Source organism: Stenella coeruleoalba (assembly GCF_951394435.1).
Source record: "Stenella coeruleoalba genome assembly, chromosome: 20".
NCBI lineage: Eukaryota > Metazoa > Chordata > Mammalia > Artiodactyla > Delphinidae > Stenella > Stenella coeruleoalba.
The window spans coordinates 45,166,597-45,185,846 of record NC_137166.1 but is presented as its reverse complement, the minus strand read 5'-3'; the positions used below and the strand labels follow the sequence as shown (position 1 = coordinate 45,185,846).

The 19,250-nt window shown below is 52.0% G+C and overlaps 1 protein-coding gene across 10 annotated transcripts in view; it reads right to left on the bottom strand.

Moving 5' to 3' along the window:
- SIPA1L3 (signal induced proliferation associated 1 like 3) overlaps positions 1-19,250 on the bottom strand; it is a 236,409-nt gene that overhangs the window by 67,182 nt on the left and 149,977 nt on the right. For all 10 annotated transcript variants that reach the window (XM_079907721.1, XM_079907722.1, XM_079907730.1 and 7 more), the window contains 5 exons: positions 16,502-16,690; positions 15,100-15,274; positions 12,924-13,027; positions 9,902-10,059; positions 3,484-4,060 (listed from right to left, as the gene is read on the bottom strand). In XM_079907721.1, coding sequence (XP_079763847.1) covers positions 3,484-4,060; positions 9,902-10,059; positions 12,924-13,027; positions 15,100-15,274; positions 16,502-16,690 — 1,203 coding nt within the window. The remainder of the gene's footprint in view (positions 1-3,483; positions 4,061-9,901; positions 10,060-12,923; positions 13,028-15,099; positions 15,275-16,501; positions 16,691-19,250) is intronic.

The window sequence follows — 19,250 nt, the reverse complement described above, 5'->3', positions numbered from 1 at the left end:
CACCCTGTGTCAAGGGGGCACCCAACACCCTGCTTCAGCTGACTCCTGACCAGTATAAACATAGGCCCTGGATAGCCAGATCCCCCAGTTTTCCAAGAGAAGCCAGAAAGCTAGGTTCATACGAAATCCTCGGAATGTTAAGCATTGGTAACTAATTAAATATGTCCGGGGGCTGCATCCCATCTGTGGGTTTGAGACTGCCCACCATGATAGGCTCCCCTGGCATCCTCAACGCTCTGCCTTTTAGCCTCTTGGCACTTGTGATTCCTGTTCAGTGTCTGCCTCAGATGGGAGCCTGGGCCCACTATGGTCACTGCTGAGTCCCAGCACTGCCCGGCCCAGGGCCCGGCACATAATGTCTGAATCCCAGCTGTGCCAGGGGAGGGTGTGGACCCCTCACCCTGAAGGACTTCATAAAGAAAGACTCACCTTGTGAGCCATTTAAGATGGCCCTGTCGCTTCACAGAAGATGGCTTATGTCATCACTTCCTGGCTGCCCGGTTTCTCAGCGGGCTTTGGGGCATTGAGATTGTGAGGGGGGCTGTGGAAATGTGCTCTAAACGCACTGCACCAACAGTAGGCACGGGGTGGGCGTGGGACAGAGAGGATGTGGGTAAACCATGTAGCCTGGCACAGTGCCTGGCACGGTCACTGCTCAAGAAACGCAAGCTGCCGTCAGGATTTTGGGAGGAAGACCTCTCATGTTTAAGAACCCAGGCCCTTCACTCTCTCTGGGCCCTGGGCAAGTCCCTTTTACCTCTCTGGGCCTCAGCTTCCTCATCTGTGAATCGGGGGTGATAACAGTATCTCCCTCACTGGGCTTTTGGGAAGAAGAAATGCAAGGTTGTGCAAGGCTGCAAGCAGTCAGACAGTCAGGCCCCCATGAATGGCCACTTTTGCTATTACTACAGGGTAGCACGCATGCGAGTATTCAGTCCGCGGTCACTGAGTGCCTACTGCACACCAGACGCTGGCCTAGGTGCTGAGGACACAGCGGCAAACAACAAATACATAAAAATACACGTCAGGTGGTGGTAGGTGCTATCGAGAAAATTAAAGTGGGGAAAGTGGGTGGAATAAGCTCAGGGCCGAGGTGGGGAGGGGAGTTTGCAATTTTGGATAATGAGGCCTCACTGACAGGTGACATCTGACTAAAGGCATATAGAAGGGGAGGGAGCCATGTGGGGATGAGGGAGAGTGTTCCAGCAGGAGGGCACAGTCAGTGCAAAGGCCCTGAGGCTGGATGCCTGATGAGCACACTCGGCAAACAGCAGAGGTCTGTGTGCCTGGAGCAGAGAGAGCAAGGGGAGACAAGACCAGAGAGGCTGACAGAGAGGCCATGCAGGGCCTCAGGGGCCACCGTAAGGAACTGGGCTTTTACCCAGAGTGAGCTGAGGGGCTTGAGCAGAGCAGTGACATGATCGGATCCCTCTGACGACCTTAGCGAGAAGAGACCACAGGGAAGCAAGTGTTGATGCAGAGACCAGCGAGGAGGCTACCGGATAGGCCAGGAGGGGCTATGGAAGGGGGAGAAGTAGTGGAGCCTGCCTACTGGAGATGGAGCTGACAGATTGGATGTGGGTGTGAGAGAAAGAGGAGTGAGGCTGAGCTGAGGCCTCTGATCCCACAAATAAGTGACGGGCTTGTCCTCTGCTGACACAGGAGAACCCTGGGAGGCGTGGGGACAGGAAACTAGGAGCTTGCTCTTAAATCAGATTTTTTTTTTTTTTTTTTTTTTGCGGTACATGGGCCCCTCACCGCTGTGGCCTCTCCCGCTGTGGAGGACAGGCTCCGGATGCACGGGCTCAGCGGCCATGGCTCACGGGCCCAGCCGCTCCGCGGCATGTGGGATCTTCCCGGACCGGGGCACGAACCCGTGTCCCCTGCATCGGCAGGCGGACTCTCAGCCACTGCGCCACCTGGGAAGCCCGGAGCTTGCTCTTAGACATGTTAAGTTTCAAGGTCGAGTGGAGATGCCGGGCAAGCAGTTAGTTATCAGCCTCAAGTCTGGGCACAAACAGGTTTTGGAGTCAGAAAAATCTGGATCAGATCCCAGTCTGCCACCTACTGTATGACCTTCTGTGAGTATCTATACCTCTCTGAACCTTGCATTTCTCATCTGTCAAGTGGGGATAAAAACAGTGCCTACATTCCACGGGGTGGGTGAAGAACTGTGAGGTCATGCACGTAAATGGCTCATTAGCACAGAGTCAGGGTTCAGTCATCTCATTCAACTAACCAACTAATCAGCATTTACTGACCACCTGCTATGTGCCAGCTCTGATCTGTGCACATGAGATAAGCAAGTGAGCAAAACAGTCAGAGGCCCTCGTTCACGGACCTCCCATCCTAATAGGAAATCTACACACAGGCTACTGTGGTAGTCTAAGGCGGGGCATGAATTTTGGAGTCAGGGAAGCTGAGAGCAGGGCTTTACCGATCCAACTGAACTCAAAGAGCAAGTGCAAAGGCCTAGAAGGGTGAGGACAGCCAGCTGTCACAGTGGCCTCCGGAGGTCACGGCCTCCCAAGTCAGGCCAGCTTGCCTGGGCCACATAATTCATTCAATCCTTAAAACTTTTACATGATGTAGGATGATTACTGTTCCCATTTTTCAGATGGGGAAACTGAGTCACCCAGCGGTTAAGTAACAGGGTGAGGTTACACAGCTGGTAAGTGGCAGTGCCGGGAGTTGAAGCCAGGCCTTCTGATTCAAGAACCTGTGTTAACTCCCGTGATACACTGCCTTCTCTATTCCACGCATGACATGCCATTCTGCTAAACCCACTGAGAGCCAATCACCGACCACAGCGTTCCTTCACACGGGGCTCAGATGTGGCCTTAGTACTTCTTAGCCCAATGCGTCAAACAGCCATTACCAACTAAGTTGTCATGTGACTTGAAACCAATCTGCTACCCTTGGTTTGGCAACAGTCTGAGCCTGAGCTACCGAGAGCTTAGGGTTAAGATTTTTATCCAGACTGTGAGTCTTTGTTTTTTAACAGGAGATGTTAAACCACTCACGTTTATTGTGATTACTGATGTGGAATTATTCCTGCCATATAATTTTCTGTTTGTTTTGTTTCTTTTATTATGCTTTTGTATACTCCCCACCTCAACATCCTGCTTCTGTCCTATATTTTAATGGTCTGGAAACCTTTTATTCTGTTTTAATTCTTCTGGAAAGTATCCTTACATTTTGAACATGAGTTTAAACTTATCTTTCCTATCAACATCTTGAGTGAGTAAATATGCCTTTTGTCCTCCCAAGGTGATGGCACGGAGAGCCTCGGACACCTTCCCCACAAAGAACCCAGGCTGTGGGACCCACTAGACCCCTGGTGTGTAAGTGACAATTCTGATTTTCTTGGGGCCGATGAGTGTCCTGGCCTAACTGCCTGGGCTCAGGGAGGCATTTTAGTGGTTCCTAAGGCCTCTGCCAGGCCACAGAACTGCAGCACCCTTGAGAAGCTCTCTCCCTTACCTTCAGCCTCTGGACAATTTCCCTTATGTCCTCCACAGAACCCTCAGAGGCCTTTAGGAAGATGTGGTCCCCTCGCCCGTAGAAGATTTTGAGCGTCGAGGAGTCTGGGGTCCAGCCGATGACATCCCCGCAGTAGCAGTTGAACACCACCTCCTTGGTGCGTAGATCCAGGAGCACCACAAACTCGTTGGAAATTCCCAAAATGCAGTCGATTTCTACCCCCTGGGCGAAGTCCTCAGCCGCCACCCTCCAGGCGATGGCCCCAGCGCTGTGCTGCTCAGCGCCTGCCCGGGCTTTTGTCTTCTCCTTCTTCTTGGAGGTCAGGGAGATGAGGTTGAACTTGCCGGTGGAGTCGATGGGTGTGTTGGAGACACAGTTTTCAGCCAGGTCCTTGAGGTACTCCTGGCGGGTCCTGGTGGCCATGGTGTGGAACTTGTCGGACTTGTGCGCGGCATTCTCAGCATTAATCACCTTGGCCAGCAAGAAGTCTCTGAAGACATCAGATTTGCGGAATGTGGTTCCACTGGGGATGGGGGGTCCGAAAGGAGGAGCGTCTTTGGATCGGGTCACAGCCATACTGAGGAGGGAGAAATTATTTACATGGTAGAAAGATAGGCACTTGAGAGTTCCTTTAGAAAGACAATACATGACCAGAAGGAGGAGTTTCCTTTCTAAGAACGGAAGTCTACGTCTAACTAGTAAGTTGCCAGCCGACTAGACTGGAAACTGGAGAAAGTCTTAGGGCGCATGCATGCATTTTTACTTCCTATACCACAGATGTTAGAACATCCACTGATATTCAAAGGATAATTTTCCTAGCATTGTTCAACTTCAGTTAATCTTGTTTTACATACATACAGGCTTGCGGTAAATTATAGTTTGGCAAAAATTCACCCCTTCCTCTCTACCTTTGTGGGCAGGTACATCCCCACCCCATTAAGCCTGAGCCTGGTCATGTGACTTGATTTGGCCAATGGCTTTCGAGCAAAGGCACAAATGTGTGTGCGGGCCAGGCCCACCTCCTATGCACCTGCCCTCACCATGACGTGAACATGCCCCGGGGCCTACTGGTCCAGGAGGATGAGGACACCTGGAGCAAACCTGCAGCCAGGGCCAGCCAGACCTCAGCTGACCTGCAGATGTGTGAGCCAAGAAGAAATGATGATGTTTGTGAGCCACTGAGCTTTGGGGTGGTTTGTTAAGCAGCAGCATTGTAGGAACACCTGAATGACGTGGAACGTTCTGTGATTTACTTCTTTCAGACACTTGTGTCAGACTAACACACTTTATAAATCATCTCTACAAAGGTTGTTCTGAAAATTCATTGTATGGGGAAGTTAGGATGGGGCTCTTCCTACTTCAGTTTTGACTGAGATGCTATTATGATCGAAATCAGATAGCAACTGAGTGAGAAAGTAAAAAGGAAATGATCTAAAACCTGTTCCCCCAAATAACCTTCTCACCCACTACGCAAATTAGAGAGGGAGGATCTCCTTGGGAGGAAAATCTTTGGAGAAAGTGGCCCCATGAATAGGGGCTGTCCCTAGGTGACCCTTATATTTGGGAGGAGACTTGGGTCTGCTCCTGCCTGGGAGATCTAGAAGGTGGGCAGGGAGCCCCCGCAGAGCCCAGAGAGCACGCAGCCCGCTGTGACCAGAGCCCCAGTGACATTTCCCTGTCTCCCGTTTTCTCCTTGTGCTCCAACCCTGGACAGGTCAGAAACTGGCAGCGAGCAGGCCTGGGGGAGGGGAAGTGCAAGGCAGGGAAACAGAGGACAGGGAAGCAGGCTCCCCATCCACCGAGGTTCCCAGGCAGAGGCAATCCTGAGCTGGGAGGCAGGAGACGTGCTGATAAGTCAAGTTTAGACCTGATGAACCTCGTCTGTGACATTCGAGACCCAGTGGCTGGCTACAAGTTAGACGATTTCTAGTATTAGGCAGAAAGGCTATAGCACCTGCCAGAGTGAACACCCAGGGTGCAGGGGAAGACAGCTCTCAAGGAAAGACATTTAAAGGGGCTCCAGAGACACCATGAGTTGTGCTGTTTACATAATGACGATTAACAAACAGTATGAGGTGCTGAAAATGAGGTTTTCCTTAGAGAGTACTGCCTTCACCTTCTATAGAAATGTCAGCTTGTGAGTACGGTGTTGGGAGAGATTTCACACCATAAGACAATTTTTAAAATAATGAGATTCTTGATTAAAACCTGTATTGTGAAACCCAATCACAATGAAAGGCTTGTTCAGGTTTCGACTCCCAAGCCCCCACCCAACTTGACAAGAGGACAGGGTGACATTCATGCATTTGTTTGACCAGCGCTTCTGGGACGCGCCCCCTCTTGGGCCCTGGGGATTTAGTGTTCTGGGAAGGCCGCTGTGAGGAAGAGAAACTACACTGGCATCTGCAGCTGAGTAGGAGACAGAGGAAGAGCTAAGGGAAGGGCCGTGCAGGCAGTGGGCATGGGAGGAACAAGGCCCGACAGGAAAGAGCACGTGCAGGGCGAGGTGAGGCCGGGGTGCCCGGAGCCCAGGCAGTGAAGGGTGGAAGGCTGGTGAGGTCACCAGGGACCAGGCCAGGCAGGGCCTTGATGGCGAGTTAGCGCTTTTCATCCCGAAACAAGCAACCATTTTACCATCTGGGCTGGCTATTCACCGCCTGTGCCCCCAGACGCAGTCTCTACCATTTTCTGCCCTGGAAGGTGGGTTTCTACAGGCTGTGCGACCTTCACTGGGTTCCCCTGGCCAGGCTACGGGAAGGGGAGAGGAGAGAAGGTGGAGTATTTATTTCTCTTCACTGCCTCCCTGCTGGGCTCGGACAGCGGCAGTGGCTGTAGTCCTGGGCCCTTTACTCAACAGCCACAGCTTCTGCTGTGCAGCCCCTCTCCCAAAGCCATAGTTCTCCCTAGTTTCCAGAAACTTCTCCCATCCCCTTCTGACCTCATCCCTGGGGGTGGGGTAATGGCTCCCTGCTGTTGCTGGTCCCTGGATGTCTCATTCTCCTGTATTGGTTCCCTTAACATACCCACACCTATTAGTCTGTTCATTAATCCCTCAGTTAAAACCCAGAGTGGGGGGCACCTGCTTCTTGCGGGTCCCTGATGAATGCAGGTGCCAGGCTGACCATCTGTAAGGATCACCGTGGCTGCCCCATGAAGAAAGGGATGGGCGGGACCAGAGAATGTGCAGGAGACCATGGAAGGAGCTAGTGCAGACCCAGGTGGGTCAGGCCAGGCCCCTTGCTCTCCACCTCCACGGTTCACTGGGCAGTGAAACCTTCTCTACATCCCAGGAATGTGTGTGGGCGGGTGCCACCCACCTGGGCTCAGCTGATGCCCCAGAGCCAGCACAGGTGTTCAATACCGATTAAAGTAATGATTTAAACTTGAACAGACAGACCAAGAAGAAACAGATTCCTACCAATGGGTAGGTTTGACAGAAAAAGGCATTTCCCGGTGGAGAGGTTCTTCAAAGGCCACACAAACCAGGCAGCTTTTCCTCTGTGGGAAACCCTGTGGGCGTGGCCTTGCCTCCAGGCAGGGGGATGGATAAGACAACCTCGCCAGTCTCTCTACTCTAATTAAAGCCCTGTTCAGACTGTGCTTTACAGATGTGAATGGCTCCGCAACTTTTTCATTCAGGACGTGGCTACTTATAGTGACAGATTTGGGCTCTTCCCATAGTCCTGATTCATGATTTTAAGAATTATGAAACTGCAAGCTGCCGAAGGTTTCTGGACAATCAGAACAGCTGGTCCCTCACTTCCCCAGCAGGAGGGATGGGGTTTCCCCAGCCCACAGGCTGCAGGGATGCCGGTGCGCTATGCAGAAAGTACGCACTTGAAGCGAGCGGGAAAGGGCGGCACCTCCTTATGCAGCCAGGAGATGGTGCGACCACCAGGTCACCTGGTCGCTGTAGCTCAGTATTTCTAGAACACTCATAATTATTTATTCAACAACTATCTTCTCAGGGCCTACAATGTTTGGGCCAGGCATGTGTCTAGTTGGCAAAGGCGTCTTTGCGGTCCTCTACATGGCAAGCGCCGGGCCAGCATAGATGTATGAAGGTGAGTATGACGTGGGGTTACCCTCGAGGGAGGCGAGAGTCACATCAACAGTTTGTTCCTACAGGGTGATGAATGCTGAGACAGAAACGTGTTTGGAGACACCGGGGGGTGGGAGTGGGGACAGGGGAAGGTCAGTCCAGAGAGCAGCTGCGTGTGGGGAAGGAGAGGAGGGGAAGAAAGGGGTTGCAGGAGGGGCAGCTTTGGTTGTATCTCTAACATTTTCTTTCTTCAGAAATAAAGGGAGAGCTGAAGCAAATGTGGCAAAGTGTTAACATCTGTTAGATTGGGTGCTAGGCACATGGGTGTCTGTTATATTATCCTCTGTACTTTTCAGAACGTTTAAAACATTGCATAATAAAAATATTTCAAATTAAACTGCAAAAAAAACAAGAAAGCTTCGAGCATCAGAAAAAAAGAGATCGTTCTGGAAACCACGTGAAGGCCGGCCTGGAAAGGCAGGAGGTCAGCCGCAGGCTCCTGTGATAAACCAGGTGGAAGAGGGGAGCTCACAGTTAGGAGAGAGGGGAGAAAGGCCCACCCAGCAGCCCCCTGCTTCTGATGTGCTACAGGAGAGCTGTGTCCTTCTGTGTCTGTGTGTATGTGTGTGTGAGCTCGAGAACAACTCCATCTTTGCTCACCAGGGCTACCTTTGAGCTGCTGAGGAACATCGACAGCATCTCAGTAACCTCAGGCCCACATGGAGCCTGGAGGTGCAGGGCCTCGTAGCTGCTGCTCCGTCCCGGGAACAAATGGGTGGGGGTGAGGGAGGGGGGCTGCAGGCCTGGGCCTGGGCCATGTGAAGGCCCTGTCATGCGGTGTACTGGCTCCCAGTGGCCACTGGGCAACACATCTAGCCTGGTGGTCAAACAGCACGTCCTGCATATTGGAATCCACCTCCCTTCTCTCACACATTTGGCCAAGAAGAAACTGGTAGATTCTGGCAATTCCACTGAGACCACCCAGTGTACCTACGCACATACCCTTTGGCCCAGTAACTCCATGCTCGGGACTTTATCTATCCCAGCTGTGTACTTGGACGCGTGTGCGATGACAGTCTAAACTAGGTTATGGAGACTTCCCTGGCAGTCCAGTGGTTAGGACTCAGTGCTTTCACTGCTGAGGGCCCGGGTTCAATCCCTGGTCAGGGAACTAAGATCCCACAAGCACCACAGCATGGCCAAAACACAAAAACAAAAAACAAAAACCCCCCACAAAACTAGGTTATGCACTGCAGCAGGGAGTGTAACAGCAGGCAACAGGAAACAACCCAAACGCCCACTGATAAGGGATGGGGGGAGGTTCTCAGGCATCCACGTGATGGACTAATATGCAGTCATAAAGAAGGAAGAGGCACTTTAAGGACTGGTGTGCCAAGTTCTCAAAGGCTGTTGAGTGAAGAAATACAGGATGCAGAACAGTGTGTGGGATATGGTACCATGTGTGTTAAAAGGTGGAAAAGGAATACTTGTAAGCATTTGCCTGTATGGCCCGAAGGTATCAGGATACGTGAGAAATAGCTAATAGTAGTTGCCTCTGTGACAGGCAACAGGGTGGTTGGGGGTCAGAGGTGAGAGGCCAGAGAGCTTTCCACTTGCCCTTTGGGGGCCAGCCACGCCCCCAGGTGAGAACTGGTGCTTTGGAAGGACGCTGAATGGGTCTGAGGCTTGTGTCACTTCTTGATCTGCGAACTAAGAGAAGCCTCAGCTCTGCCTCCCGAGGGGGGCCCCTGCCTGCCCTGTCTCCATCCTTCCATATTCCGATTTTCCTGTGCCTCTCAGCCCATGCGCCCTGTGCCCAGGCACAGCTGGTGGTCTTACTCTAGGATGGGCACGTGACCCCAAGCAGGTCAATGAGCCTCAATCCTGGGGCTTCTTTTCCTGGGACAGGAAAGCTGTCTTTTTGCTGGATTTGCAGCTGGGAAGATGTTAAGCTTGGAGCTGCCAGCAAACGAAGTGACAGACAGGGAAGTGGAGCACATCCGGCTAGGCCCGAACGTGTCATTTATGAGAACCAACGTACATAACTGCCTTTTTGAGGTGGGTTTTCTGTCACTTGCAAGCAAAAGATTCCAGGCAAATACAAATCCCTGATGGTTTGCTTATCGAAACTGGGGTGACATGCCCCTTTCTGGTTAAGAATCACTCTCTCAGAAGGTGTGGGAAGGTGTGAACAGAGCTCCCCTACTGAAGCACAAACAAGAAACGCAGGAGGCAGCCCACCTGGGCCAGCTGTCCCCCCACTCTCTCTCTGCCGCAAGCTGTCCCCACTCTCTCTCTCTGCCGCACGCTGCCTGGATGCTGGAAACCAGCTTTTGTGGTCTCCGGTGCATGCAGGGGTAGGGTGCAGGCGCGTACCTGTAGCAGACGCTATCGGTGCAGGGCTTGTGGACTCGGACAATGATGAAGACGTGCTGAAAGTGGGAGCGGATGTTCTTGGGGGTAAAAGGCAGCGCCCCGGGCTCCTGGAAGATGATCGTCACGATGTCGTTTCCTATGTGCCTCTTCCTTAGTAGCTGGTAAACGGCGGGGAGAGGAAAACGTCACGGTCGGCTCAAGGCTCACGATCTGCCCTGTCACCTCCCTGCCGTCTCCTTCGGTGCTCCCCCTCGCTCACTCTGCTCCAGCCACACTGGCCTCCTGCTGCCCCTCAAACACTCCAGAGACATTTCCTCCTCAAGGCCCCTGCCCTGACTCTTCCCGCTGCCTGGAACGTTCTTCCCCCAGATCCCCACATGGCTCGCTCCCGCCCTCCCTCCTTTCAGGTCTTGGCTGAAATGTCACCCTCCCACAAGGCCTTCGCTGACTGTCTTACCCATGATGTCACCCCCTCTGCTTTTCTGCCTTTATTACTTAACACTTAGCGTACAGCGGCTTTTCTGCCTTTATTACTTAACACTTAGCGTACAGCGGCTTTTCTGCCTTTATTACTTAACACTTAGGGTACAGCGGCTTCCCCTCTTCCTTTTGTTTCTTGTCTGTCTTTTCCCACCACCATGTCAGCTCCGTGAGAACAAGGGTTTTGTCTGCTTTGTTTGCTGCCCCCTGCTGTATCCTCAGTGCCTAGAGCAGAGCCTGGCACACAGCAGCTGCTCAAGAAACATCTCTTGGAGAAGAGCATGGGCTGGCGGCTTTCGACTTGCTCAAGGCCATGCTCACAGACGATGGCAGAGTCAGACCCGAGACCACTGGCAGGGCCCATCCCTGCTGCCGCCCCTTCTCGGACACCTGAGTTGAGAAGGCTGGGGCAGCAGCTTCAGACCAGCCCACAGGAACCCTGTCCTTTCTCCCCTGCCTGTCACGGTCTCTGAGAAAAACTCTGTCATCTTTGTAGGCGATGATGTACTCACGACATTTTACTTGCTTGCTGAAATTACATTGTTCTTATTTGTACAAGTTTAGTCTTCATGTAACTGTTAGGAATCCCCACTGGCCACGTGAGGTCCGCAGATGGGAGACACGTGTAGCTCTACATGAGGTGGCCTGTGGTGTGAAATCCAGTCACACAGAGTGGCACAACTCACACTGTGGAACTCTTAGCTCTTTATGTGTGTTTTACACTGGATGAAATTAAATTGCTAGATAAAGTACCCATTTACTGTGGCCGGCCCTGTACTAGGCATTTTACATCCACATCTGAAAGCTGCAACCTCGTTTCATCTTTTTTTTTTAAATTTTTATTTATTTATTTATTTGGGGGCTGCACTGGGTCTTCTTTGCTGCATGCGGGCTCTAGGGTGTGCGGGCTCAGTAGTTGTGGCTCGCCGGCTCTAGAGCGCAGGCTAAATTGTTGCGGTGCACGGGCTTAGCTGCTCCACGGCATGTGGGATCCTCCCGGACCAGGGATAGAACCCGTGTCCCCTGCATTGGCAGGCGGATTCTTAACAACCGCGCCACCAGGGAAGTCCTCGTTTCATCTTTACAACAAGGCTGTGAGTCATTAACTCATCCTACCTCCTTTTACCGATGAGAAAAGTTAGGTTCCCGGGGGTTAAACGTCTTGCCCTAAGTCACACAGTCATGGAGGGAAACAGCCAGGATTTGAACCCGCTTCTGCTGGACTCCACAACCCAAGCTTTGCCCACCATGCCTCCCAGACGTCCAGGAGTAGGTTTCTGTCTGCTTCCTGTGCGCCTCCCATGTCGGGCCCTGACTCAAGCCCCACTTTCATGCATGAGTACAGGGTCCTTTCCCAATGACCCTGCGACATGGGTGCTACCATTCCACCCATTTTACAGAGGAGGGATCTGAGGCTCAGGGAGGTGAGATTACACAGCTAGGAAGTGGCAGAGAAAGAACTCCAACCCAGGCTTAATGACAGCAATGCTCTTACAGCTGCTATTAGGTGACCCTTCTGAAATCACCGATATTTGACCATTTTCGGCCAGTAAAATCTACAACATCACCTGTACCAATGGAAAAAAATATATACACTAAACCATAAGTCTGTGGGGTTTCTGTTCATTAGAAACTGCTCCCAGACTGAGCATGCATGGCGTGTCCAGGTGAGGAGGCTCCTGGTGGTGGGCGTCAGCTGTTGCACCCACCTAGCACCTCCTCCTCTTCCTTCTGGCAGTCGTGTCCATCCCCGTTGGGAAAGCACCTCCCTGATCTCTGTCAATGTTTCAAGCTGAGCTGACCTCACTCGCCCTCTCTAGGGGTGGGCATGTCCTTCAGGCTTGGCCAGTCAGCCCATTCCATCCCTGCCCTGGGCCTGGCAAGTGAGTGATCCAATGAGATTCATTCCTGAAACGTTTCTGGGACTTCTGCAAGGTACAGCTCTCTTTCTCCCGTGGTAGCAAAGCTGGTGGGATGTAAGGCGAGGGCTGCTGGGGGGCGACTCTGCACTACTTGGGAAGGTCTGTGAATAAGGCCACTACGAAGAAAACCAGAGGCGAGAAATGCAAAGAATTCCTAACATCGTTTGAGCTCCTGGATCCGGCCATACCTAAAGCCAGCCCTCTCCCAGTACTTGAGAATTACCTAACCCAGTAAATCCCATTTTTTGCTTTTGCCAGTTTGATTTGTGCTTCTATCACTTGCAGTCGAAATAATGTTGACTGATTCACTTTTTTTTTTTCCATAGGATCCCTGATGACTCAAGAGACTCTTGAGGGGAGTTGGGGTAGAAGGATGGCCAAGGAAACAGAAGAAAACTGACAGTGAATGACACCTGACCTAGTCTCCAACCCCCAGGTGATGAGACCGTGATGCAGAGGGTCTCCAGGGCCAAAGGCCTCCACGTGCTGCAAAGGATGGTGCCAGGGGAGCCAGTGCCAGGCAGGCAGCCAGCTAACAGCTGTGGGGAGGGAGAGCGCCATGGCTTCAGCTGTGTACCCATTGGAAGTCACCTGGGGCCCCCACCCTGGGCCCCACTGACCTGCTGCCTGTTGTTGGGGGTATAAGGGAGCAGGGTGGAGACATGGAACATGATCTCATAGTCCTGGTAAGTCGTGTAGAGGGAGTGGGTTCCCGTGGAGTCAGCTGAAACAGAAACACCAGTTAGCACCACGCCTCCAAAACCCCTGGGCTCCTGCCATATCCCACATGCCATCTGTGTTAGTTTTTTTTTTTTTTTTTGCGGTACGCGGGCCTCTCACTGTTGCGGCCTCTCCCGTTGCAGAGCAGAGGCTCCAGACACGCAGGCTCAGCGGCCATGGCTCACGGGCCCAGCCACTCCGCGGCATGTGGGATCTTCCTGGACCGGGGCACGAACCCGTGTCCCCTGCATCGGCAGGCGGACTCTCAACCACTGCACCACCAGGGAAGCCCTGTGTTAGTTTTCAACTTGATGTTTTCACTTAACTCCACCCTTTAAAATCCAGTAAATTTAGATAAAAAGGAAGCCATATATTAAGCACCCACCAGACTGGTAAACATTTAAGAGTCTGACAGTGCCAAGGGTTGGTGGGGATGTGGGGCAACTGGAACCTTCTGTGTGGCTGGTCAGGTGGTACAACCACTTCGGAAAACTCTTTAGTAAGATCGACTGAACCTGCAGATAGGCTTAATTGATGACCCAGCACTTCATCTCCTAGGATCACAGCCTAGAGAAATTGTACACAGATGCCCCGGAATACGGGTACAAGTATCCTCCAAATGTTAGTCCAAGGAATAGATAAACAGTTCATAATGTGGAAAAGTACACGGCCGTGAAAAGAAATGAGTCACAGCCATCACATGGGCAAATCCCACGAATACAATGGCCAGACACAAAGGAGTACAAACCGTATGATTCCATTCACATTATGTTGTCAAACAGGCAAAACGAATTATATTATTTAGAGATGCGTATGAAGATGGCAAAACTACGACGAAAAGAAGGAAACGATAATCGTACGAGTCAGAATACTGTTCATCTCTAATGGGAGGGAGTTATGACCAGGGAGAAACACCTGATTAGGGGCTCTATGGGGGAAACTGAGGCACAGGGAGGGAGTGACTTGCCCAAGGTCACGCACACTTCAGTCAGTGGTGGCGTCTGGACTGGAACTCAGGCTATCTGACTCCAGAGTGTTTCCTTAACAGTATTCAATGCTGCCTCTTATGAGTTTCAAAATTCTCATAGGAAACAGACCAAAATCCCTAATCTTTAGCCCTAAAGGTCCTGCACGGTAAGGCCCCCGCCTGCCTCCCTCACTTCCTCCTTCACATTAATTCCCTGAACAACAGCCTTTAGACCTCAGGGTCCAGGGTTTTTGCACGTGCTGTTCTTTCTCCCTGGAACGCACTTCCTGCTCCCTCTTTGCCTATTTTATTCCAACTCATCCCTCTCGGGTCACATGCCATGTTCTTGAGGCCCAGCCCCCACATGAGGCTGGGTTCCCCATATTTGATCGTATCCTCTTGAACTGCTCCTTCCTGCCCAGGGAGGACAGCCAGGAGGTTGTTTTTGCTGGATGTGTGAGTGAACCCACAAACCACACTGCAAGTAACTCCAGGGTGTCACACTCACCCCTGGAAGCCTACTCCTTGGCCTTTTTGAGCACTGAGGTCCACCAGCTTTATTTAACTGTAGGTGCAGGGGAAACAGCAGCAAAACAGACTGAGGAATCCCTGTTCTTGTGGGCTTCCATCCTAGGGGAGAAGCTGTGACAGGTGAGGTCACTGAAGCCTTGGTTGGCCAGTGCCAGAGCCAGGTGACCTCCAGGTGGCTGTGAGGCCAGGGCAGCCCTGCCTGTTAGTTGGGGACACTGGCCAGGAGCACTGTCTTCCCCGGGGTCCTCGTGCACACTGGGCACCATGCAGGTGTCTGTGGCTATGACCCCTTAGGACGTCTCCCAGCGCACATGTGCACAGGATCTCAGAGGACGTGTCTAGGAGCACAAGGGCTGATACACAAAGCAAGTGAGTCTTCAGACTCTACCAGAACAGGAGGTACTGCTGTCCAGAGTGGCTGCACTGCCCGCACTCCCACCAATGGAGTCCTCGAGCTCCCGCTGCCTGGAGTCCTCACCTGGGTATCACCAGGCCTTTGGGCCTTAGCTCACGGGATGAGGGTGCGGTTGGGACTCACCCTGCTCCCCCCAGCAAGGCCACCCGCCACTGCCACTTACTCTTGACGTCCAGCTGGGCGGCGTACTTGGTGAAGCCCTTCAGGCAGACCTTCTCTCCGATGAGGGAGAGGAACTCCTCAAAGGCCGGCCCGGCCTCCTCGTTGTTGTACATCTCCTCCTCCGAGCTCTGGCCAGCCTTGCAGTAGAGGATGCCCACTTTGTGTTTCCGGCAGAGCTGCGGAGGCGAGAGCGGCATCAGGGAGGCAGGCCAGGCAGAATGGAGCGGGGGCATGGAACAAAGCAGGCTCTCTCGGGCGCGGAGCCCAGGGAGCTGCCGGGGTCACACAGGAATTCAGTGCTACAGCCAGAGAAGAAAAAAGGCATGGGGGCACGTCCCAGTTGTCCCTCTCCCACCCTGCCATTCCAGGGAGGCACAACAAGGTGCTGGTGCCGCCATTCTCATGCTTTCTACATGAGGGCCGAGGGCGGCTGGCGACGCCATTCTCTCAAGGGAAAGACCTTGGCCGGCTTCCCACAGTAGGTGGACCGGACCTGGCTAAGGTTCTGCAAAAGGAAATTCTGGAGGACTCAGTCTAGTCGACATTGTTTTTTAGGGGGTGAGCCCTTGATAACCGTGTTTTTTCTTTAATTAATTAATTTTATTTATTTATTTTTGGTGCGTTGGGTCTTCGTTGCTGTGCGCGGGCTTTCTCTAGTTGCGGCGAGTGGGGGCTACTCTTTGTGGCGGTGCGTGGGCTTCTCACTGTGGTGGCTTCTCTCTTTGCACAGCACAGGCTCTAGGAGCATGGGCTTCAGTAGTTGTGGCTCGCGGGCTCAGTAGTTGTGGCTCAAGGGCTCTACAGTGCAGGCTCAGTAGTTGTGGCGCATGGGCTTAGTTGCTCCGCGGCATGTGGGATCCTCCCGGACCAGAGCTCGAACCCGTGTCCCCTGCGTTGGCAGGCAGATTCTTATCATTGTGCCACCAGGAAAGTCCTCCATGTTTTTTTTATGTATCCCTGATTCCTCTGTTCACTGGTGACTGGACCATCGACAGTCATGTGACCTAAGGGTGGGCCAGTCAGAGGCTCTACTGGGGCTGAGAGTCAGCTAACTGGGGCCTGCACGTGCCTATAATCCTAACAGTAATTCTGTGAGCTGTGGGAGGGCCAGAGAAGCAGAGGGAGGCAGTGTGCAGTGAGGGAGAGGGAGCACGCACACACACACGGGAACCTGGTGGCTGTTTTGTTCCTAGACTATTTCCCTCCTAAGACCCAGTCACGTTCCGGCTCTTGGCACCCCTAGAATTTGATAGGAGACCACTCCTTTTACTGGAACTAACCTGAGTGGGTTTCTGTTCTTTGGAGAAAAAAACAAGTGATCAAGACAGAAGGAGGTACCGGGAGTGGGGCTGCAGGCTGCTGCCCCAGTGTCCCCCCACCCCCCTCCCTGGGCCCCGGCTCACCCCTTGCTCGTCGAGCTTCAGCAGCTGCTCCGTCACCTTGGGAGTGTTGAGAGCCAGCCGCAGGCAGTGGATGTTGAGCTCGGGGATGACATACTCCAGGGCGTCCTTCAGGGGCAGGCCCCGCCCTGTCCCATGCTTCATAGCTGTGGGTGTGGCGTCCTCCAGGATGGAGCCCCGCAGGGTGGTGAGCTGCTCGAGGAAGAGGAGGGAAGGTTAGGAGGCTCTCAGGACTCGGGAAGGGATGAGAGCACATGAGGGTGTCCTGTTCTCAAAGCAACACGTGGGATGGTTAGTAGCCTGGGCTCTGCCAGAAAGCACTAGGTCTGGACCAACTTGAACTTGCTGTCTCCTGGCTGTGTGTTCTCGACCAAGTGACTGCCCATCTGTGAGCCTCAGCTTCCAAGGACTGTTGGGAGAACTAAATGAGACGGTGGATGGAACATCCTTCATTTGTTCAACGAATGATGAAAGAAGAAAGACCCCTGTCTTCCTGGAGCCGACGTGCGGGTGAGGAGATGGATTATGTCAGGTAATAAGAGGTATAATGGATAAAACAAGCTCCACAATGTAGACACTCAAACAAACACTCTTACTGTCATTATCAGAAATAATATTATGTGTACACTTATTACCATAAGCTCTTATGTAAAACACCTGCCTGCCCTGGACACCGGTACCAGCTTGGATCTTGAATTGTGACACTGGTTTTCAACCTGGTTTCCTGATAAAATCACCACCAGTGGTTCTGATTCGGCTGGTCTGTGGTGGGGCCCAGACATGTATGTATACACGCACATATGTATGTATACACACACTTACATATTTGTATATTTGTATACTTATACACACACACTCACTCACTCTCTCTCTCTCTCTTTTTTTTTTTTTTTTTTGTGGTATGCAGGCCTCTCACTGTTGTGGCCTCTCCCGTTGCAGAGCACAGGCTCCGGACGCGCAGGCTCAGCGGCCATGGCTCACGAGCCCAGCCGCCCAGCGGCATGTGGGATCTTCCCGGACCGGAGCACGAACCCGTGTCTCCTGCATCGGCAGGCGGACTCCCAAACACTGCGCCACCAGGGAAGCCCCTCTCTGTCTCTTTTAATACTACTCAGGTGATTCTGATGTGAAGCCAGGGTTGAAAACCTGAGTCAAGCCAATCATGACCATCTCATTCCTCTTACGCAGATGTTGCTTTCCAAGTTTTTCCTATAGTTGGCTACATGACTAGTTCCAGGCAATGAGATGGGATGGAATTCAGCTTGGGGAGGACGTCTAGGGCAGATTTTCTTCCCTGGTAAAAGGAAAGCCCCTTTCCACCTGCCCATTTTTTCTAAGGACAATGGTATAAGGATAAGATGTTTGGAGCTGTGGAAGCCATCTTGTGATCGTAAGTAAAGAGACAACAACAACAAAAATTACACAGAAGTCATGTCCTGCCACTGCCTATCCCCAGACTTCTTCTGTTAGATAATTAAAATAACCCCGTATTTGTTTTAGCTATTGTTAGTCATGTTTTCTGTTACTTTGCAGACAAAGCAATTTCTAACAGATACATCTTAATAACGAGTCACAATTATGAAGGCATAGTTCACTGCACTGTATTCCAGGAATGATAGCAGCTATCTAGGTATAGGTCTGTTCAGGGGAGGTTTTACTATCTCCATTTTACAGATAAGAAAACTGAAGCTCTAAGAGGTTAGGTGCCTTAGCCAAGGTCACCACAGCTAAGTGGCTGAACCAGGATTCCAACCCAGGTCTGACGTCTCCAAAGCTCATGATTCTTCTCTTTGAAATATTTTTTTAACTGTGAAATACAATCCGTATACAGAAAAGTCTACAACACATATAAGTACAGCTCAGGGAATGATCACAGAGTGAATACCTAGGTATCACCACCCAGACCAAGAAACACACTACTAGACTCCGGAAACTCTTTCGTGCCCCTTCCCACCTCCCTAATGGCAACCCCATCCTGACTTTTCACACCAGAATTTATTTCTGCCTGCTTCTGAGCTTCATGTCGTTTGTATTCTTTTCTATCTGGCTTCTTTCTCTCAATGCTATGGATGTGAGATACGACCATGTTGCAGTAAGAGGCTGACGTTTTTACCCCAATGGATTTAATCCATCCTACTGCTGACGAGCACGGAAACTGCTTCCAGCGTTTGACAACTGTGAGCAGTGCTGTTAGGAACATTCACGGAAGCATCTCCTAGTGCACATGGACACATTTTCGTCTGGGTTTATACCTAGGAGAGAAATTGCTGAGTCACCAGGCATGTTAATCTTCAATTTTACTGAACTGCCAAATCGTTTTCCAAGTGGCTGTACCAATTTACACCCCGCCAGCCCCGTCTGAGAGCCCCTGCTGCTTCCCGTCCTCACTATCACTAGCGCAGGCTTCCATCTACGCTGTGCTGCTGGCCGCCAGGCTCCGCTGTGCTCTGGGTGAGGCACGGCAGCTCCAGCACCACAGCGAGAAGACTCCCTAGTCTGCAGCAGAACAGGGAAAAAAAATCCTCCCCCAAGGGGATTGCTGTCAGCACCCAAAATACACTTGGGGCTACGGTTTAAAGACTAGGGAGGATCAACGTTAACTGGAAAAACACGCTCACCCCAAAAAGTCAACAGATGCAAGAGGTGGCAAAAATGACGTGTCATGACACTGCCTCTAAGCATACAGCCTAACCCTGCCAAACAGGACCTGGGCAAGAGGCATGCGTGTTAGGAATGAATGATCTCATGGTTG